The 23342-nt window shown below is 50.4% G+C and overlaps 1 protein-coding gene across 3 annotated transcripts in view; it reads left to right on the forward strand.

Moving 5' to 3' along the window:
* The window catches only part of CDK13 (cyclin dependent kinase 13), a 1667419-nt gene that overhangs the window by 1393141 nt on the left and 250936 nt on the right, over positions 1-23342 (forward strand). For all 3 annotated transcript variants that reach the window (XM_069613294.1, XM_069613292.1, XM_069613293.1), the window contains exon 15: positions 16787-17233. In XM_069613294.1, coding sequence (XP_069469395.1) covers positions 16787-17233 — 447 coding nt within the window. The remainder of the gene's footprint in view (positions 1-16786; positions 17234-23342) is intronic.

Genomic DNA, 23342 nt, shown 5'->3' on the forward strand with positions numbered 1-23342 from the left:
GATTTCCAGACCCCACTGCACCAGGAGACGGTCACGACGGACGCCTCCCTGGAAGGATTGGGAGTTCACACCGGAAGTCTTCACGCCAGAGGCCTGTGGCTGCTGGGGAAATTGTTGCACATCAACGTGCTAGAGCTTCGAGCAGTGTTTTGGGCCCTCAAGTCCTTCCTTCCGTCCCTCAAGGGCAAGGTTGTGCGGATCTTCACGGATGATACCACCACAATGTTTTACATCAGGAAGCGGGGGGCACCAGATCCCCAGCACTCTCCAAAGAGGCGCAGGACCTATGGCACTGGGCCGTCGGCCAGGGTATGTTCCTCATTCCATTTAATCTGGCTGGATGATCCTCGTCGCACCAGTGTGGCTGAAGCAGATCTGGTACCTGGATCTTCTCAGCATGTGAGCGTCCCCTCCAGTCAAGCTTCCGGTGGTCGCAGACCTTCTCGCCAGGTAAGGCGGCGCAATGATGCACCACAACCCAGGATTGCTGAACCTAAAGGCCTGGCTCCTGCAGCATTAGAGTTCGGGGCTACAATCTCCCAGCGGACTGCAGGGAGGTGCTTGCCAAGGCCAGTGCATAGTCTACTCTGAAATGCTACGGACATAAATGAAAGAGGTTCGCTGTTTGGTGCCGTGCACAGAAGATAGACCCTCTACGAGTCATGTCTCTGCAGGTACTACCGTATTTGCTGTCGTTGGCCAAAGCAGGACTGGCCCATGTCTCCATCAAAGTTCATCTGGCGGCTATCTCCCGCTACACCAGATCTGCGGGATGGTCGTCGTTATGGTCACACTGTCTGGTTAAGGAGTTTGTCAAAGGACTGGTCCGTTGGTTCCCGCCAGTGAAGGCTCCAGCCCCGGCATGGGAACTCAATGTGGTACTGACTAGGCACATGGACCCTCCATTCGAACCTATGCAGACAGTTCCACTGAAGTTTTTGTCGTGGAAGACAGCGTTCCTCGTGGCCATCACCTCTGCACGATGGGTGGGTGAGATTCAGGGTAACAGTGGTGTAGAGGAGCACACCTTTCTAATATTGGCTTTCTCACTTTGGTGCATAAATTTCAAACCATTTCCTCAGGATTTTTAGGTTCTAACAGTCAGATTCTGGGCTACAGAATCTAATATACATAGAACAATTTTGGGATCACTTTAGCAAAAATGACCTTGGCTGCATGCACACTTTTGAGCATAAAACTATGCAAAAATGAATACTGTGTTTACTTGTGGTTTTACACCAGTTTTAATTAAACAGTTTTTATGGCGGTAACTGGTGTACCGCATTCGTTTTCAAAACATAAATTATTACACACTTTTAGCATTACTTCATGCTTGACAGTATATCAAAGTAAACGATACTTGAAACATTTCCATATAAGTCACAATTCAAACAAAGTGTAACATTTTCTTCATCCGTGGGTACATTTCCTATTGTTTTAAGAGAAACTTTAGTCCATATATCAAACTTGTAACTGGCTAGCAAGCCAATAGTCCTTTTGTTTGAGGATTTCTCTAATGCACTACACGTTTAGGGTTCTGATTGCCCTTCATCAGGTGCGGATCAGTACCTTGTTTCAATGATTTTGGGTGCTGAAAATTAAAAATAACACATTTCTGTTCAGTTCCTTGATCATTGTTTGTTCAACAAATATCATCATAGTTACTCTTGTCATTTTTTATCAGTATAGATTTTGAACCTCAAATACCTTTGATTCTGAATATTTGATCATCTTAAAAACATCTTAAACGTGTCAGTGTTCCTTTTTTGCGGTTGAATCTGGCTCTACGATTATTCTTACTTAAAGCACCGGAGGATGTTTTGGTCTGTGAAAAAAACGAAAAATGTTCGTTTTTTGAGATGTCTGTGGCTTTGTGTGTGGGTTTTGTGCTGGGAACAGTCGCTAGATCTAGATTTGTTCTATGGGTGAGATTCAGGCACTGTCCTATAAGGCACCTTACTTGACTTTTCACGACACAAAGGTGGTGCTGAGGACGCAACCCTCCTTCATGCCCAAGGTGCCGTTGGACTTTCATCTCATCAAGCCCTTGGTGTTGCAGGTGTTTTTCTAACACCTTTGTCACCGGCTGAAAGGACTTTGCACTCAATGGATGTGGCTAGAGTGCTGAAGTTCTATGTGGACCGCAGGAAGAGTTTCCGGAAGACGTCTTAACTTTTTGTGAACTTTGGGCCTGTGAACCATGGGAAGGCCCTCTCCAAGTCTTCCATTTCCAGGTGGCTCTCCGGCTGCATCACCCATTGTCACTGGTTGGCAAACCGACATTGCCTGGCTTTCCGAGAGCCCATTCGACCAGAGCGATCGCTGCTACAACGGTGTTCCTGTCTAGTGTGCCCCTGCTGGACATCTGCAGACCTGCTACGTTGAGGTTGAGGCACACCTTCACAAAATTGTACTGCATCGACATGGATTCCACAGAGGATTCCAGAGTCAGCCAAGCAGTGCTGCACAGCCTGGTGAGGAGGTAAGAGATGCTTATGTTGAGCCTTGCCACCTCCCGTGGTTGTGCATGTGTGTAATGCTATGTATGCTTTATTCATGGGCATGTGAATCCATGCCAGACCAATGCTGGAGAACAACAGCTACAGGTAAGTAACTTGTTCCTTCTTTGACACCAAACTCAGTATTGCTCTAAATGTACGAGTGATTAATGTCCACAGTGTCCTAGTTATTTAAGTCACCTCAGGGTGTAAGAAGAATCTGTGTGCCATCCCAAATGGGTATTTGCTGATTTAGAGAAACTAAGTGTGTATTTTGAAGTGTACTTTTGTGTTGCATATATATATATATATATATATATATATATATATATATATATATATATATATATATATATATATATATATATATATATATATATATATATATTGCTCCCTTCTGAAGTAGGCTTATTGAACTGACTGTTAAATATATGAATACTTGTTTAATCAAGAAACCTTGTGTAAGAGTTTATTTGGATACTTGTCACTGTGAATCTCTGTGTAAAAACCCTACTGCTCACATTGACCCCTCTTGAGATAAGCCTGGCTGCTCAGCCACACTACCAAACAGTCTAGTACAGACATATACCAAAGGTTGGGTTACCTATTGCCAGGAGGACAAGGTTGCTGTAGTCTCCGCAAGGGTACTGCACACAATCTTGCCTAACATCCTGTATAAAGTTTGGAGCACAGCATAGGCTCCTTCCCAAACCCAGAATGAAGAACGTTTGGCAGCGTTTACCACCCGGAGCAAAGGATGGAATTTCTGACCATGGCAGGAAAGGCAAAAAAGAGTGCGCTCAGCAAAAACAGAATATTCTGTTTTTTTATTGCTCTGAGTCTTGAGGCAAATGTTGTGGAGACCAAAAAGGGAAGGGGCTGCTTCAAATGGGTAAACTAGTCCTCTGTGCTGTTAGGGAGAATTCTCATAAATGTGCTAATTCCCTCCACCTTAGAGACCCCCAGCAACTTTGCTGCATTTTGAGGACTTGATTTTTCCACCCACTCTCATGTATTTTGATGTGTGTTTTACGCTTGTGTTCTTTGATTATGGAGTTTTAGATCACTCCATAGGCATCATCTTTTCACGTGTGTTACACAGAACCCCCTTGGTGCAGTGACACAGGGATGTCTTTTAGACTTACAAAAGGTTTAACTACCTTCTCTGGGATGAACTACTGTTTACCAGAGAATGTAAAGTTAAATTGACTTTACTAGTCTTTTTAAATTCCTAGACCCAGCACACACCATCTTCCTATAGAGTGCTGGAGGGGTTACCTAGTATCCCCTGCGTCTAGAAACTCATGTAGCATTCAAAAGCTACCCTTTCCTATCGAAATGGCTGGTGGCAGTGGTTTTAGTACCATGATTTTTCCCCGACTGCAAACAGCGGTAGCTAAAAACCACAGAGCCATGTTTTTCAAGATGGCGCCTTAAGCCCCTTTGTTTGAACAGGTACAGCCTTCTTTTTTCGCCATTTCTTTTTGGAAGGATCCTTCTAGTGTTTGTCTCTGCGCGCCAAACCAGGTTTGGTCCCTTTGTTTCTATGCCTTTGGCAGGCTTCAGGACTGAAGACCGCCTCTGGCGTCTTGAGTGTCTGGGGTGGGCAGGAAGTGAGAGGGGTGCCCGAAACTCCCTGTGCTTAGTCTCATAGGAGACCCAAATGCACTCTGGCGTGATTGGCTGGCTGACTGGCAAGGACAGCCAGCCTGCTGGGTGAGTGACAGCTATGCTGGAACGAAAGGGAGAAAGCTGTTTAAAAGGTGACTCTTGTGGATTGGAAAGCAGTCGACCACTGGAACGAAAAAAAAACGAAGACGAGCTAGAAGAGGACAGCTGCTGACACTCCTGCACCGTTTGCCCGGTGAAACCCTGCTGCAGGTCTGAATTGCCAAGTTCATCTCGACAGAGAAGCCCCTTCAAGGACGACTTCTTCCTTTGAGTTAGTGGGACCAATCAACTCATAAGCCACCTGGATACCATTCTTGGAGCTGGTTAGGATTAACCAGGGGGAAGGACACCAGCATGTGTTCTTGATGACAGCTACTCGAACCGTAGAGCTTCTATTTTGCCAGCTTGTTTGTCCAGTCCCCGTGCAGTGCAGGGCTGTCATGATGCCTACCCCCGGGGAACCAGACCAGGTCCAGCAACCCCGGAAGCAGGCATCAAGTTATTTTGAGCAAGCCCAAAAACCCCTGCTAGGGGCTGTTTGGGTGCGGTCCTGGCGCCTATGGCGCCAGGCTCATATGGAGAGTCAGTCCTGGCGCCATAGGTGCCAGGCTCATAGAGTAGAACTTACCTGATGCAGACCATGCTGCAAGCTTACCTGATGCAGACCATGCTGCAGAGCTCAAAGCCAAATGAGGCTTGGAAGGGACTATTTTACCTAGGGACTATTTTTTACTCAGGTGGGGCTGGGGAGGAATACTTACCTGGGACTACTTTGGAGGCTATTTAAACCACGCCCGAAGAGCAGCACACGATTCGCGTTATTCTGCATCCAGCCGCGTAACGCTCACTGTGTCTGCAAGCCTGCATCCAGTCTTCTGCCACGCCCGCCTGAGTCTGCAGCTCCGAGAAAAGGGGAGGAACAGAAAGAGAAGAGGTTAGAATAAGAGCAAAACCATTGATCCTTACCTGAATTCCAGATCCACCGCGCCTTCTAGCTGGAAGAAGCAAGCATTTTACGCGCGCCACCTCGCCTGCTGCAGCGCCGCGCTGAACTCACCAGCATCCTCAAGATCCACCGCATACTTCTGCATGTTCCCGCTGCACTCTGGCACCTAAGGGGAACACAAGAACAGCAAAGGTGAGCCAAGGGAATAAACAGAGGCAATAGTAACTACCCCCATAGACTTACCTGATTACCGCCGGGGGTACTATTCCTCTTGACGGGTCGGCGCAGTCTCCATTGCATCCTCACCGTACCCCAGCCCCTAAGGGGAACAAAAGGACAAGAGGGTGAGACAAAGGGACAAACAAGGGAAACTCTTCTCACTGCAATAGACTTACCTAATTTTCCCGCCTGAGGCATTATTCCCCAAACTTCATATTTTCTCTCCACACCTGAATAAGGGAGCAAGCAACAGGTTACATTCTGGCCTTATTTTATTGAACTGTGTAGGATAAGCCAAATCCTTACCTGAACTTCGTCAGCTACCACGAGGAACTCTTCGCTGGGGTCAAGCTGCAAACTGCAAGGAATCGGACAAGAGTGAAAGTCAGACATGTGAACTCTTACGAACTACATACTTTTCGGAGTCAATATTGTTCTGGAACTCACCAATTCCTTCGAGCCAGTGAAGCAACTGGTTATCAACGCGCCCCTGCGCTCAATGCAGTATGGAGAGCTCATCTTTTCAAACCATCAGAAGAATATTCCTACTGGCCAAGCAAACGAAGCTAGGTGGGCCAGTCCAGTCCGTCATCTCGGCCCTACGCGTCACGGTGAGTTATTGATGCGCGGAGTGCTACTCTGTTTATTGGTATTTAATTGATAACCTGTGTTCTCTTCTCTTCTTTGTGGTTCTGTGTAAGTGGACTCCCACCGGTCCAAATCCCCTCCCTTGAGGTTAATGCTCACCTTAGGTTTTTGTGCGTTGAACTCTCCGTCCTGCGTCTCTGTGCAGGGACGCGTGGTTGTTGTGGGCGTTCCGTGGACTTAGTTGCTTCACTGGTCCGTGTGCCCTTATGTCGGGTCCAGACCGGGTGTGACTCTGACTGCTGTCTTCAGGTGAGTTATAATGTCTCTTCTGTCTTTCTTTCCCTCTGTTTTCTCTGTCTTCTCAGCGTCTCGCTCCACTATGCTGTTCCCTAACAATGTCTTTTTGTTTTCACAGGGATGGTTGTTATCTCGGAGTTGCCGCGCCGATGGCGAAGACCACGGTGAGTTATTGATGCGCGGAGTGCTACTCTGTTTATTGGTATTTAATTGATAACCTGTGTTCTCTTCTCTTCTTTGTACAGGTTGTGGTGATGTTCCGGAGTGATGAGCGATCGAAGTACTGCTTGCCCACGTAAGTGCTTTGTTAATGCTGACCTTGTTCCTTCTCCCTTGCAGGTTGCGGTCAAACCCGGAGATGGACGAGGTAAGCGAAGCGCAGGATGGATTCAAGGCCGGTTACTTAACAGTTAAGTGTTCTTTCTCGCTAATGCTGTTCTCCAGCCTGGGGTCTGGCATGGATTCACATGCTCATGAATATTCCCTGTCGTCAGGCTGGGAATCCTCAGTAAAGAAAAAATCAGTATCAGTTTCGTTTCTGATCTGTCTTTCTTAGTAGTAACCAATCACTGGTCTCTGGGTCATACTGCCCCCAGCCAATGACTGCCCTCTCCCTAAGCCCCGCCTCTGGTAGCCATCTTCCGATTTTTACCACACGTTCAAGTATTAGGAGTCCACGTGCTTTAGCTCTCGAGCTTTGCTGCGTTTTCGCGCTTTTTTTCAGAGATTTTCTCATTTTTCGGTAAACAGAGCCTCAAGCTCCACCGTTTCTCCATCCGATCAACGGGGACCCGTTTCGGATTTTTCTACGCCGCTCAAGGGTGAAGTTTGCGTCGAGTTACCCTTCTTGGAGGATTCCAGAAGTTTGAGGCCTACCCAGACATTGCCCAGGAGAAAGGAAGCTCGACGCCTGGAAAGCTGTTCAGGGTTTGTCCTGGATGCCAGCTACAGAATGTGTCCAAGGAGGACAAGCATTCGAAATGCCTCTACTGCCTTCATGAGGACAAAACGCACGTGGAGAAGGACTGTGCGTTTTGCTGGAACATGTCGGAGCGGACCATGAAGGATCAACATCTTCGCCTCTCCAACTGGCTGGAAGGAAAGAGCCCGTCAGGTGAGAAGAAGTCTGAGCGGTCTTCGAAGTCCTGTGAGGGCGCCCCGGCGATGGGGCCCAACAGAAGGCAGAGCACTGCGAGTCCGCGGGCACCGGGAGCGCCGAACGGTCGCGCTCCTCGGCTGCCAAGCAGGGCGCATCATCTCCGGCGCCATAAACCACGAGCCAACACTCTGGCTCGGGGAAGAGGCAAGCGGAGAACCCGGCAAAGCTTCTGGAGAGGCCCCGGGCGGGCTCGAAGGATCCAGCTGAGAGGGACGAGGCGGTGACCCTCCCCCCAAGGTGACGGCCACAGGCCCACAGAAGGTGGTGAAGGCCTTGACTCACCCGTCTAAGGCCTCTATCGAGGTAGTTGCGGCGGCCCTGACGCAGCCTGTGGAGGCTACATCATTGGAGGCGACCTCGGGGCCCAGAGTTTCCCTGCCACCGCGGAGGGAAGCCTCTTTCAGGCCCATCGAGAAGGCCCCCATGAAGACCCCGGCGGAAATAGAGGGGGGGGGCCTTTGGCCATCGTGGATACGGACACAGCCTCCGAGGAGGAGCTGGTTGAAGTCTTGGAGGGCCTAGACGAGGGCGTTGAGGAGGCCCAGTCCCACAGGAAGGATCCGATGAAGAGGACGACGGGAGCGACGGCGTAGCCGGCGAGATTCCAAGTCAACCGTCGCGCCCGTCGCTTCCGGAGCCGCACGACAACTCGGCGGCCATTTTGTTGGCAATACAATCCTTATGTACGGAGATAAGGACGAGATTGCCCCTACCAACGACGGAGGAGCTGGAGCCAGGCCCGACGGAGGAGCCAGAACCAGGCCCGTCGGGAAGTCCCCCAAGCAAGAGGAGACGGACCCATCCAGCCCCGCATTTTCAGCCCTCTCGGCTTGCTCAACCTTTGCCCCTGTCCCTGGGGATGACACGGGAACGGACAAAGCCACACCGGGCACAGATGACTATGGCGGTGACTATGAGACGGATCTCCCATTGCCTCCGACTCGGGCCTCCCCGCCCGACGAGATTGAGTCCTTCCACGCTATTATTTCCAGGGCATTCGAGCTTTTCCAGCTCTGCCACGAAGAGAAGGAGGGGTTCCTTTACCAATGGCGCAAGGCCAAGAGGAAGACTGTCCTCGCCGTGCCTCTGCTGGATGACATCTGCGACGAGGGACTCGCCCTTCTCAAGAACCCGTCTACGATGCCTGCTAAGAGGGATCGGTACGAGAAGAAGTACTGGGTCCCCGACGCAGCCTCCTTGTGCCTTAGAGCACAACCGACCCCTGACTCAGTAGTCTAAGCGGCGGCCAAGAAGAAAGCGGGGGGCATCGGCCTCAACGCCAACTTCCCCGCCGGATGGCGAAGGAAAGAAGCTGGAAGCGATGGAACGACGAGTTATCTCGTCGGCGGCAACAATGATTAAGGCGGCCAACGCCCTTGCGATCGTGGCCCGCTACGACAGGGAATTATGGTACAAGATCACCCCCTTTTGGACTTCCTGCCGGACGACAAGAGGGCGGAGGCCCTGGAGATCTTGCAGGAAGGTGAGGTGGCGTCGGACCATGCCATAACGGTGGCAACAGACATTGCTGACACCTGTTTCCGCCAGCTAGGCAACAGCTTTTGCCTTAGACGGCGAGGGTGGCTCAAGGCGACGGATTTCCACCAGCATGTACAAACCAATGTGTTGGACATGCCCTTCGACGGGAACAACCTGTTTGAGTAAACAGTGGATGAGTCCCTCCAAGCCATCAAGGCAGACACAGACGGCTCGGGCCCTAGGAGTTCTCCAGCAACAACGGCCGTCCTTTCGGAACTCTGGAGGCAAGCAAGGTGCCTCCACGGGATTCAGCGGTGGCTCCTCTACGTACCGCCAGGCGGCCCGCTCCTCGTCGCAAGAAGCCTATAGGGGACGAGGCAACTCGGGTGGATCCCGCCGTCACCAGGGAGGCCAAGGCAGCAAGGCGTCCTCCAAGCAAGACTGAACCGACCGTGGCGTCGGGCCCCCACAAAGCACCCCGGTGGGAGGCCGGCTGGCCAAGTTCGTCAGCCTTTGGGAGTCCATCTCCACCGACCGTTGGATGCTGGACACCCAGGCCCAGGGGCACGCCCTTGAGTTTCCAAAAAAGTGCCCCCGCATTCCTCCCGTGGCCAGGAAGGAAAACCACATCCCTCAACTACTACTGTAGGTAAGGGCGATGCTCCAGAAAGGTGCCCTCGAGCTTGTCCCGAAGAGGCTCCGGGGCTCCGGAGTATACTCAAGGTACTTCCTCGTGAAAAAGAAGACAGGAGGATGGCGGCCCATCCTGGACCTTCAACGACTGAACAAGTACATCAAGGCACAGAAGTTCCGGATGGTCACCCTCCAGCATGTGCTGGGACAGCTGGAGGAGGGCGATTTCCTGTCGTCGGATTTGGAGGATGCATACTTCCACATCCCCATTCTAAAAGGACACAAAGTTCCTCAGGTTCGTGGTCCAAGGACGGCACTACCAGTTCAAGGCCCTCCTGTTCGGATTGAAGTCGGCACCCAGGGTTCTCACCAAGTGCCTCGCACCAGTGGCGGTACAGCTGCGCCTGCATGGGATCCATGTCTACCCCTACCTGGACGATTGGCTCATCTGTGCAGGGACAAGGGAGCTCGCCGTAGAACACATAGCGAAGACCGTCCAGCTGCTCACGGACCTGGGGTTCTCCATCAACTTCCCGAAATCCCACCTGGTCCTCTCGCAAGTCGCACTGTTTCTGGGAGCCAAGCTCGACACAGTGGCGGGTCTGGCCTCGCCGTCGGAGGAAAGGATAAAGGCCATCCTGGGCAAGGTACAGCGTCTGCTGGCCACGTACGTGGCCAGGGTGAGGTCCATCAAGTCCCTCCTCGGGATGATGTCCTCTTGCATATATCTCGTGCGCATGTGCAGGCTTCGGATGCGCCCTCTACAGGAGTTCCTCGATGCCCGCTGGATCCAAGCGACGGGTGGCTTCGAAGACCGGATCCCTCTAACGAGACCATCCGACGAGCGATCCGGTGGTGGGGCACCCACGCTCATCTGGCTGCAGGGACAGGCTTTCAGACCCCGGCCCACCATGTAACGGTGATGACGGATGCCTCCCTGGAGGGGTGGGGAGCGCACACCGGAGAGCTTCACGCGAGAGGCCTCTGGCTCCCAAAGAAGCCGCTCCACATCAACATCCAGGAGCTCCGTGCAGTGTTCTGGGCCCTCGGGTCCTTTCTCCCGTCCCTCAAGGGCAAGGTGGTGAGGATTTTCACCGACAACACCACCACAATGTTCTACATTCGGAAGCAGGGCGGAACCAGATCCCCCTGCCCTATCCAAGGAAGCCCAGGATCTGTGGCATTGGGCTGTTGCCCATGGGATGTTTCTGGTGCCGTTTCATCTGGCAGGGATAAAACACCATTGCCGACACACTCGGCAGAGAGCTGCGCTCGTGCCACAAGTGGCAACTACGCCAGGATCAAGTGGATCGGCTCTTTCAGTGATTGGGCAAACCCCAGATCGACCTGTTCACGACGGCAACGAACTCCAAATGCCAGAGGTTCGCCAGCAGGATTCCCCAGCCGAGGAGCATGGGCGATGCGTTCTCGTTCCCCTGGGACGGCCTGTTCCTATATGCGTTCACTCCGTTGCCGTTGCTGCTCCGACTCATCAACCAGCTCAAGAGGTCCCGGTGCACGATGATCCTTGTCGCACCGGCGTGGCCGAGGCAGATCTGGTTCCCGGACTTTCTGGACTTGTCAGCGTCCCCACCGGTCAAGCTGCCGACGGACGCAGATCTTCTTTCCAGAGAAGGAGGCGCCATCCTCCATCACGACCCGGTGTCGCTGAACTTGCAAGCCTGGCTCCTGCAACCCTAGAGCTTGGAGGGTACAATATCCCGGCTGACTGCAGAGAGGTTCTTGCAAAGGCCAGGGCGTCCTCAACTCTTAAGTGCTACAGACATAAGTGGAAGAGGTTCTCTGTCTGGTGCCGTGCACAGAAGATCAACCCTCTGCGGATTACGGCAGCTCAAGTGCTACCATACCTACTGTCGCTGGCCAAGGCTGTACTAGCTCACGCCTCCATCAAGATACATCTTGCAGTGATCTCCCGATACACCAGAACTACAGGACGGCCGTCCTTGTGGTCTCATCTGCTGGTCAAGGAATTTATGAAAGGACTGTTCCGATCGTTCCTGTCGGTGAAGGCTCCAACCCCGACTTGGGAGCTCAATGTGGTGCTGACCAGGCTCATGGGGCCGCCATTCGAGCCTTTGCATTCGGCTCCTTTGAAGTTCTTATCGTGGAAGACAGCATTCCTGGTGGCCATCACCTCCGCACAATGCGTGGGAGAGATTCAGGCCCTATCCTGCAAGCCCCCATACTTGACTTTTCACGATATGCTGAAGACGTACCCCTCCTTCATGCCCAAGGTGCCATCGGACTTCCATTTTAACAAGCCCTTGGTGTTACCAGTTTTCTTCCCGTCGCCTTCGTCACCGGCCAAGAGGACTTTGCACTTGCTGGATGTAGCTAGAGCGCTTCAGTTCTACGTGGACCGAACAAAGTTTTCGGAAGGCATCACAGCTGTTTGTGAACTTTGGACCTGTGAACCAGGGGAAGGCTCTCTCGAAGGCTTCCATTTCCAGATGGCTCTCCGACTGCATCATGCACGCTCACCAGTTGGCAAACCGACCGTTGCCCAGCCATCCGAGAGCCCATTCGACCAGAGCGATCGCTGCTACCACGGCGTTCCTGTCTGGTGTGCCCCTGCTGGACATCTGCAGGGCTGCTACGTGGAGGTCGACGCACACCTTCACGAGATTCTACTGCACCGACCGGGATTCCAGGGAGGAGTCCAGAGTCGGCCAAGCAGTGCTGCGCAAGGTGGGCCTGGTGAGGAGGTAAGAGTTGCTTAATGTTGAGTTTATGTAATGCTTAATGTTGAGCCTTTTGCCACCTCCCGTGGTTGTGCATGTGTGTACTGCTATGTTGTATTATATTCATGAGCATGTGAATCCATGCCAGACCCCATGCTGGAGATGGAACAAGTTACTTACCTGTAACTGTTCTCCAGCATGGGTCTGGCATGGATTCACATGCAAACCCTCCCTCCTGCCCCTCTGCGGCTCTTCACTTGGTCATACTGCCACTTTACCTGCTACCAAATCTGAATATGGCTGCCAGAGGCGGGGCTTAGGGAGAGGGCAGTCATTGGCTGGGGGCAGTATGACCCAGAGACCAGTGATTGGTTACTACTAAGAAAGACCGATCAGAAACGAAACTGATACTGATTTTTTTCTTTACTGAGGATTCCCAGCCTGACGACAGGGAATCTTCATGAGCATGTGAATCCATGCCAGACCCGTGCTGGAGAACAACAGTTACAGGTAAGTATCTTGTTCCTTCTTGTTAATCCAGGTTATTAATGGAATCCGGATCTAGGGCTTCAGAATCGGGCCACCTGAGAAGCAGATGAGCAGGAGCTGGACATGGTTTGTTTTATTATTTATAATGCGCAAGAGTACCCGGGGGGTATCGGAGCGCAGCATTTACAAGAAATTTCAAAGCTTGGTTACAATACACAGAAAATATACATGATTACAAAATACAAAATAGGTACAAAGAGTTATATACAAATCAGCAGTTATATTATAGGACCATAATGTACAAGTATGCAAGAGGGCGCACGTGGTTACACAGTGTGCAGGTAATGCAGGGCGTTTTATTGTCTGAGTAGGACCAGTTTCAGCCAAGAAACCACCTTGGATCGGAAGTTCTGGTAGGGTAGGTCTGCTCTGAGGTTAGGAGGCAACGAGTTCCAGAGCTTGGCAGCTTTTACCGGGAAACTGTTGCCCCCTATAGTTGCCCTTTTGTAGTGGGGAACAGATAAACAGTCTTTGTATATAGTTCTAATGGGTCTTAAGGAGGGTTGCCTGTGGAATCTGTTAATCAAGTAGATGGGGGCAGAGTTAAGGGACTTGTGGGTGAGTGATACCGTTTTTAAGAGAATTTTGTCTCCGGTGGGGAGCCAGTTGTTCTGTTGGCTGACTCCTGTAATGTGCTCTCTTCTGGAAATGGCCAGGGCTGCTCTGAGAGCGTTGTTCTGGAGGGTTTGCAATTTGCTGGTGGTGGCCTTGGTGGACCCCAAGTACATGGCATTGCAATAGTCAAGTCGAGACAATATGAGGGTTCTGGCAAGTGTCAGGCAGCTAGAATCCGATAGGAAGGGTCTGGCTGCGCGGATTAATTTACACGTGTAGGCCATGGAGGATGCAAGAGAGCTCACGTGTCTTTTAAGGGAAAAAGTGGAGTCTAGGTAGAAACCCAGTATTTTGACCTCCTGTCCGACTTTGATATTGTTCCCGTCAATCATGAAGGAGTTATAGGCCGGGCCAAGTTTCTTTATGCTGAATGTAGTGCCTAAAATGATGAGCTCTGTTTTATGATCATTCAGACATAGTCATGGGTGGCCATCCATGCCTGGATGATGATGATGTACACCCTATTTAGCAAGGCCAAATCCTTTTCATAATCTCCTGAAAGCGGAAGAAGGATCTGGGTATCATCTGCATAGTTAGTGTAGGTGATACCGAGATGATCCAAATCATCGAAAAGGGGCTTGGTAAATATGTTGTATAGTGTGGGGGAGACACAGGAGCCTTGAGGAACACCGCAGGTGATGGGTATAGGGTCAGCTGCCGCTGTGGTAGAAAAGGCCCTCATGGTCCTACCGTTAAGGAAGGATGTGATCCAGGTGATGGCTTCAGTGAAAAAGTGAGCTGAAGTGTGGAGGTGTGAGCATAAGACAGAGTGATCGACCAAATCAAAAGCTGCAGATAGGTCGAGGAGGAGGAGTAGGATGGTTTCAGGGACAGGATGATTTTTTCACCTTCCAAAGTATTGACTTTAGAGAACTGGAAGCAGGTGGAGTTTGTGGACATAAGCGTCTCCGGCATTTTTGAGTTGAGGGCGTCATTCAAGGTGGCTCTTTTGCTTGAGATTTTGCTTTGTAGAGTCACAATCTTATTTGCTAGGGCATTTTCGATTTCGGAGCACCAGTTTTTATCTTTGGTGCACGTGTCAATGGGAGTTATGGGGGTTTCTATTTCTTTAAGGATGGAGAAGAGTTTTCATGTTGGATTAGGCTTGGGATATGCGAGAGTCAAAGGAGACTCGTTTGGCCATGTAGATTTCTTTTTTGTAGAGAGCAATTCGTTTAGAGAGTTCGATTTTGTTGGAGACTGAGGGGGATTTTTTCCAAATGGACTTGCAGTTTCTTTTTTTTTGCCTTAGATTTTTGAGGAATGGGGTGTACCATTTGTTGAGGTGCGTTTTTGGTTTACTAGATCTAAGTTTGAGGGGGGCGATGCGGTCCAACGAGGTGGCCATAATCTTGTTATATTCTTCAACCAAGGTCTCAGGATCCAGGTTGTCAGGAAGTGTTTTAAGTGTGGGAAGTAAGTTGGGGATGAGTCTTTCTACTGTCATGTTCTTCTTATTTCTCGTAAGAGTTGGTGGGGCCTTAGTGATAGGTGTAGGAGGGGGTCTATCGGCGGAGAGCATGAACGATACCAGTTGGTGGTCAGTCCGGGCTAAAGGTATAGTGTTAATACTGTTCACTAGGCAATTGTAGTCAGCCACCCAGTCGAGTGTTCTTCCTTTTGCATGTGTAGGTGTCGTGCATCTTTGCATGAAGCCTAGTTCAGTAAGAATGCTAGCTGTGGCACTGGCGGGATGGTCATCCGGGTCGTTATAACCCAAGTTGAAGTCCCCTAGTGTGAGAACTTGGGTAGAACTTTTAAGGTTATTAGATAGAATAGAGTTAAGGTCGTCCTCAAAGGTGCCGATGGGGCCTGGTGGGCGGTAGATCAGATAGATGTTAAGAGTTTGGAAGACGGTGAGCGTTAAGCTGCAGGAGTGCAGAATAACGCGAAGCGTGTTCTGCTGTTTGGGTGTGGTTTAAATAGCCTAGGTAAAGTATTTCCAGCCCAAGTAGTTCCAGGCCCAGCCACACCCAAAACACTAGACCGCATGGCTTAGTTCTAAAGAACTGAGCTGTGTAATAGGCCACCATGTTGGATTATGGTCCAAAACTGGTATTGCTTTATTCCTGATAATGAGCTTGGCGCCAAAGGCGCCAGGACTGACTCAATGTATGTTTCTGATAGTTTTAAAGCTCTTGGGGCCGGTGTGGGGGCTGTTATACCTGAGGGGGTCAGGGGCATGGATCGTGACAGAACTGCTTTCCTGTCAAAGACACTAGCCCATTGACTTTGCCTTCGACCTATTAAACTGAATCAAGTCCTCTAGTGAACTTAAACTATTTGCACTGCCTGAGAAAGTATTTGTGGTCTATTTTATTAACTTGTGCCTTTTTACTCCCATTTAAAGTAACTGAAATGCCATTTTGCTCCCATTTCAGGGGAGCCTTATTTACCCATACGTATTGGTTTGGTATTGAAGTGTATTTGTGTATGATATTAAGTTGCCTCCTTCTAGTGAATGTTTTCTAAATGTCTGTGTCATAAATTAATAAGTGTTTTACCAAGAAACCTTGAGTGCAAGTGTCTATTTGAACAACTGTGATTGTAAGACCTCTGTAGAACATCCTTGTACTGCTTACCTCTTGAGATAAGCTTGACTGCTCAGCTCGCTACCAAAAACTGTGTAGTACAGACTTATACCAAAGGTTGGTTTTGCTTACACCTGTTATCCTAATTGTATGTGGTGGTCCCAGGGGGTACTGCATGCAATTCTGCCTAACGTGCCGAAGCCAGTTTGGGGCTAGGAATAATCAAACCAGCTTTGATCTTAGAGTATGTGTGCACAGATGACTAGGCAGCTTACAGTTTATGTAATGGCTTTGGCACAAGCCCTTCTGCCTTTCTTCTCCAAACCAGTCTTATTCTCCCCTGACCAGATGCCATGTTTGTCCCATCTTGATGTCAGGGAAGGACATGGGTGATTCAACCATTGTTTTTCAATTCATACTTTAAATCCCTTAAATTGAACAATAAATGTTCTGTAGGTTTTGGATGACGGGGAGTAGGAGCATTTTTGTTTGAAGTATCCACTTCTGTAGGAATATTGCTTTAACATGTCTAGCTTTTTTTCAATAAATAATGCAGTATAACTTTACTGTTCTACTACTTTAATAGTCTTTAGTTATTTCTAAACATATTGATTATTTCAAATATTAAGACTGAATTACTTCAATAAGTTATTCTGTAGTAGATATTAACTTTGATACTACTCGTAGTAATCCAATTTTGATTCTGCATTGTTTATATATTCAGAAAATATGTAAAGTAAATTTGTGTCCAACATTTTAATGGTCTCAGAGCTGTTGAGACATGCCATTGGAAACGTTAATCTAAACTTTGGATTGTTTGCCTTGTATGAAATGGGTGCCCCTTTCTAAATTAATGGCTAATGGCACTTTACGCTAATTTTTGTTTTTGTTCATTTTAGGTAATCCGGGCACAGAACATCAATTGAATCAAAATGAATTGGCAATCGTGCTGAACTTGCTACAATCTAATTCAAGTGTCAATATGGCTCATTTTGCTCAAGTATTAAATATTAAAGTAAATCCAGAGACTCAGCAACAGCTGAACAAAATAAGCCTTCCTGCTGGAATTTTGGCAGCAGGTGATAAGAAACCTGAGCAAAAACTACTCGAACCTGTTAAACAGCCTATAATTATCCAGCCTCTCTTGCTTCCTGTTCAGCCAAAGCCACTGAAACCCAGTTCAGATGGTGCCCAGGCATCTGTTCAGAGCGCATTTTCAGCGTTGGTGTCTCAGCTAATTAAAATCCAACAGGCAAAGCAAAAAGAAGCTTTAAAAGAGAACGATAATGGATCTGAAACATCAACGAAATCCAGGCACCATCGCGAACACAGAACTCCTCAATCTGGTAAGTGAAGTTTCCTTATTTTCACGTATGCAGTGTATAGCTACTTATACAGCACAGCTGACTGCAGGAGCCTTGGGGTAGAAGCATGGGATATACAATGTTGGAGTAGAAACAACCTGGAGACTGTGCAGAGTGAAATAGCAGTTTTTAAGGAGGTTCCTACAGTGATCAAAGTTCAAAAACAAAAGTAGTGAAACTATTGGCTTTCCTGAAAAAAGGGTGCTTTTGCAGAAGGCCTAGCTCAATCATGCAGAAATATCTTTCTAATGTTTCTGGTGCCTTTCACTTTGGTACAACTACTAAAAGCTGCTTGTGTGTAAATGTCTAAAGCAAATTAGGAACTTGTAACTTTGAAGCCATTTGGGGTATGATTGGATGTCACTCGGAACACCTTCTGCAAAGCATATTTGTTGGCATAAAGGGAAAACAAGACCTTCCAAATGCACGGAATCATTTAGAAGCAGCCAGTGGGACACAGGGGCTGATCCAATCATGTGCTTATACTCAATTAGTAAAAAAGTAGACCAAAAAGGCCATGGCATCTCTTCTCTTCTGGCCCACCCTTGACCCTGTTCCCACTATTTTTGTAGGGGGTGAGGGAGGGTGGTCAGGACTGGGGGAGAATGGGGATGCCATCCCACATTGCTCTCCCTTAGATTATCATCCCTTGTGTCAAAGATCCTATCTATCCCAGCCCCCTGGCAAATGGTATGAAAAGGGCCTTTAATGGAACTACCCAGCAAATATGTTTATCAGCAAATTAAGTTAATGCTTAGAAAGTGGGGCAAGTTTCTGGACATGTGATGAAAAAAGTGTACCAGGGCATACGAGCAAATGGCAATAACTGACTTATTGATGCAAGTGCTTAGACAAGCAATATCTGACAAATGTTTTCAGTAGCTGGGCATATGATGCCAAAAAACAAGCATTGGTTGTAAATGCATAATAAATGTGTGATTCCGATGCTTGTGAATCTGCTTAGAATCGCATGCTGTGCATATAGTCTTACATCTAGTGGAAATCAGAGTATTGCATCTTTCTTTCGAAGATCGAAAGGGATGGCGACATGGGCGTGACTGTAACCCTATCCCTATTGTGATGTGTAGCATACCCAAAAACCCTTGCGCTTGGAGGTCCCTCTGATTATTTTTTTCCCGCCAACCTAGTTGGTTGCTTATGCAGAGTTCGTGAGTTTTACATTGCTAAATTAGTTTCCACGGCCTACAGTCGTCTAGTCAGTTTGGATATTACTTCTCGACAAATGTTTTTGTGTTTCCTGCGCCAACATCATCTGCAACTGCTTGGCGACTGTGACCTGCTTGACGGCTGTTGACTGCTTGGCCTCAGCCCTCTGGCCAGGCCCTTACAGTAGGGAGAGTGTGGCCATGTGTTTCTATTCCTCGCTTTGAGAATGTATTTCCATCACCCCTCTTTCTTTTCTTGGTCTGGCTGCCGCAAACCTCTGCTATGGAGAGGACTCCTTTTAAATTCTGCCCGTCGTGAAACAGCAAATGTCCCTGGAAAAACACCCATCGCTGATGCAATCGGTGTCTTCCCTCGTGACCACGACGAGCGCTCGTGCAAGGCCTGTAAACTTTTGAGACTGAAGACGAGAGACAGGCGGACTAAAAGGTGGGCGGCCTATGCCTTGCAGGCTGAAAACCTTTCCCCCCGTCTGCACCGTCGCTTCGGACGAGGAATCCGTTGGCAGCCATTGCTCCGAATTGGAAGCCATCAACCTCTCATCGGCACTGTTATGGGGAGATCACACCCCAGCGACAAGGGCACTCACACACCACATGTACATAAGCCCACAGCCCCTAAAGCGTCTTCGACTGAGTCGTCGAAGAAGCGCTTGATGCCCACAGGACCGCTGAAAATGTCAGCAGCAACTGCCGAATCTCGCGGATCGCCTTCCACACAACCACATTCACAGCATGCGACTGGGCATCCTTCTGGTACGGGGTGTCTCATTAAAAAAAAAAAATCCTCTGTCGTCGACCCACCATCCAACGGCGCACAAGCGCTGAAGGACCCAGTGGAGTCACCGACTGCCAGACAACAGTAAATCTCCTCTTCAGCCTAGGATTCTCTATCAATAAGAATAAATCCACTCTAAACCCCAGCCTGGTCAAACAGTTTCTGGGGGCTTTGATTCGGACAAAAGACAGACTAGTCTTTCGCTCTGAGAGGGTCCAAAACATGCTGACTCTGGTCGGGGGGAGTTCAACATCTTTTCTTTCTGCATGGGAGGGGATAACGGACCAGTGGGTACTCAAGATGGTCGCCCACGGGTACTGTATAGAATTTGCCCGACCACCCCAATTCAGACCGCCAAGATCCTGATGCCGAACCACCTGCAAATCCTACTGCAAGAGGTGGAGACCCTTCTAGGAAAGGATGCCATAGAAGTAATCCCTATTCTACGGATAAAGAGTATTTATTCAGTGTACGTACTTGTACCCAAAAAGGATCTCAACATGCGCCCTGTGCTAGAATTGCTCCCAGCGAACAAGTTTATGAAACCTCAAAAGTTTCGTATGGTCACTTTACAGGAAGTAGTCCCGTTGTTGAAACAGGGCAATTACATGGCAACACTGGACATGAAAGATGCATACTTTCATATTTCAATGTTGCCAGCGCACAGAAAATACCTATGGTTTACGAAAGACCATCAACCATACTATCCTGCTCAACGGTCTCAGTGAAAACCTGGGTATCACTGATCAGGCTCTGGCCTGGCTGACCTCTTTCCTCTCAGATCGACCCGCCCAGGTTCAACTTGGGTCCTTCCTATCATCTATCTTCCTCTCTACCGGTGGTGTTCCCCAGAGGTCTAACCTCTCGCCCTGGCTTTTCAACCAATACCTGGCAACTCTCGCCCACTGCAATGCCATTTTCTGCTCAAATTTTCAGTGCTACACTGATGACACAACTCATTTTCAGGCTGCCCTCTGCCACCTCCTCTCTAATCTGATTTCCTAACTGCCATTCAAGATTGGTGTGCCGCCAATGATCTTTGTCTGAATGCCAGCAAGACTGAGATCCTCCTCATCGGCACACCTTCACCACCCTTTCCCCTCACTTTCTGGCTGGCTTCCCTTGGTCCTCCTCCTACCCCCACCTGCGAGGCTAAGAACCTCAGGGTCATCTTTGACTCCACCCTTTCCTTGTTCGCCCACATCTGAGGTCTCTAAAAAGTCAGATTTCCTACTGCACCTCCTCAGAGGTACTCTGCCTTTCCTCTCCTTCCCCCAGAAGCTCATGGTATCCCAAGCTCTGGTTCTCTCTAGGTTGGACTATTGTAACAGCCTTTCTCCAGCATGGGGTCTGGCATGGATTCACATGCTCATGAATATTCCTCGTCAGGCCGGGAATCCTCATTAAAGAAAAAATCAGTATCGGTTTCGTTTCTGATCTGTCTTTCTCAGTAGTAACCAATCACTGGTCTCTGGGTCATACTGCCCCCAGCCAATGACTGCCCTCTCCCTAAGCCCCGCCTCTAGCAGCCATCTTCAGATTTTTACCGCACGCTCAAGTGTTGGGAGTCCTCGTGTTTAGCTCTCGAGCTTTTGCTTCGTTTTCGCGCTTTTTCAAAGAGAATTTCTAATTTTTCGGTAAAATAGAGCCTCAAGCTCCACCGTCTCTACATCTGATGAACGGGTATCCATGTCGGGTTTTTTTCTACGCCCCTCAAGGGTGAAGATTTCGTCGAGTTGCGCTTCTTGGGGGATTCCAGAAGTTTCTGCGGCCTACCCACATGGCCCAGGAGAAAGTAAGTCCGACGCCCGGAAAGCTGTTCAGGGTTTGCCCTGGATGCCAGCTACAGAATGTGTTCAAGGAGGACGAGCATTTGAAATGTCTCTACTGCCTTCATGAGGACAAAACGCACGAGGAGAAGGGCTGTGCGTTTTGCAGGAACATGTCGGAACGGACCATCGGGGACCGACGCCTTCGTCTCTCCAACTGGCTGGAAGGAAGGAGTCAGTCAGGTGAGAAGAAGAAGTCTGAGCGGTCTTCTAAGTCCTGTGAGGGCGCCCCGGCTACGGGGGCCCAACAGAAGGCAAAGCACCGTGAGTCTGCGGGCACCGGGAGCGCCGAACGGTCGGGCTCTTCGGCTGCCAGGCAGGGCGCGCCTTCCCCGGCACCATCAACCACGAGCCAATGCTCTGGTTCGGGGAAGAGGAAATCCGAGAACCCGGGTAAACTTCTGGAGAGGCCCCGGTTGATCTCGAAGGATTCGGCCGAGGGGGAGCGAGGCAGTGACCCTCCCCCCCAATGTGAAGGCCTCAAGCACGCCTAAGGCGGTGAAGGCCTTGATTCACCCGGCCAAGGCCTCTATCAAGGGAGTCGCGGCGGCCCTGGCACGGCCTGTGGAGGCTACACCAGTGGAGGCGACCTCGGGGGGCCCAGAGTCTCCCTGCCTCCGCGGAGGGAAGCCTCTTTCAGACCCATCGAGAAGACCCCCGTGAAGACCCCTGCGGATAAAGGGGGGGGGGCGGTGGCCATTGTGGACATGGACACAGCATCTGAGGAGGAGCTGGTAGAAGTCTTAGAGGGCCTCGACGAGGGCGTCGAAGAGGCCCGTCCTCACGGGAGGGATCCCGACGAGGGTAATGACGAGAGCGACGGCGGCACCGGCGAGGGTCCTAGTCGCCCGTCGCTTCCGGAACCGGAGAATAACTCTGTGGCCATTTTGTTGGGAATACAATCCTCATGTTCGGAGATGAGGATGAGATTGCCCTTACCATCGACGGAGGACCCGGAACCAGGCTGGACGGAGGAACCAGAGCCGGGCACGACGGGAAGCCCACCGAACAAGAGAAGACGGATCCATCCAGCCCCGCCTTCTCAGCCCTCGCGGCCTGCTCGGCCCTTACCCACGTCCCCCGTCCCTGGGGATGACACGTGAACAGACACGGCCACGACAGGTACCGACGACTATGGCGGCGGGGACGACGGGACGGAGCTCCCATCGCCAGCCCGGGCCTCCCCGTCCGACGAGATCGGATCTTTCCATGCAATGATCGCCAGGGCATCCGAGCTTTTTCAGCTCTGCCCCGAGGAGAAGCAAGGTTTCCTTTACCAACGGCGCGAGGCCAAGAGGAAGGCAGTCCTCGCCGTGCCTCTGCTGGATGACATCTGGGACGAGGGTCTCGCCCTTCTCAAGAACCCGTCTACGACGCCTGCCAAGAGGGATCGATACGAGAATAAGTACCTGGTCCCTGACGAGGACTTAACCGGCCCCTGACTCGGTCGTCTCAGCAGCGGCCAAGAAGAAAGCCGGGGGGGCGGGGTGCTTCAATGGACATTGCCAACACCGGTTTCCGCCAGCTAGACAACAGCGTTTGCCTTAGACAAGGTTGGCTCAAGGCGACGGATTTCCGCCAGGATGTACAAGCCAAGGTGTTGGACATGCCGCTCGACGGGAACAACCTGTTTGGGAAAACGGTGGATGAGTCCCTCCAAGCCATCAAGGCGGACACTGAGACAGCTAGGGCCTAGGCGTTCTCTCGCAACAAAGGCCATCCTTTCGGAGCACCGGAGGCAAGCAGGGTGCCTCCAAGGGATTCAGCGGTGGCTACTCTGCGTACCGCCAAGCGGCCCGCTCCTCGGCACAGGAAGCCTATAGAGGACGAGGCAAGTCGGGTGGGCCCCGCCGTCGTCGCCAGGGAGGCCAAGGCGGCAAGGCGTCCTCCAAGCAAGATTGAACCGACAGCGTTGTTGGGGCCCGCACCGAAGCACCCCGGTGGGAGGCCGGCTGGCGAAGTTCGTCAGTGTGTGGGAGTCCATCTCCACCGACCTTTGGGTGCTGGACGCCCTGGCCCAGGGGCACGCGCTCGAATTTCGAAAAGCACCCCCGCATTCCACCCGTGGTCAGGAAGGAAAATCACGTCCCTCAAGTGCTAGTGGAGGTAAGGCCGTTGCTCAAAAAAGGTGCCATCGAGCTCGTCCCGAAGAGGCTCCGGAGTATACTCAAGGTACTTCCTAGTGAAAAAGAAGACAGGAGGATGGCGCCCCATCCTTGACCTGCGACGACTGAACAAGTACATCAAGGCACAGAAGTTCCAGATGGTCACCCTCCAGCACGTGCTGGGACAGCTGCAGG

The sequence above is a fragment of the Ambystoma mexicanum genome, chromosome 5p (genome assembly GCF_040938575.1).
Source record: "Ambystoma mexicanum isolate Mex_15411 chromosome 5p, UKY_AmexF1_1, whole genome shotgun sequence".
NCBI lineage: Eukaryota > Metazoa > Chordata > Amphibia > Caudata > Ambystomatidae > Ambystoma > Ambystoma mexicanum.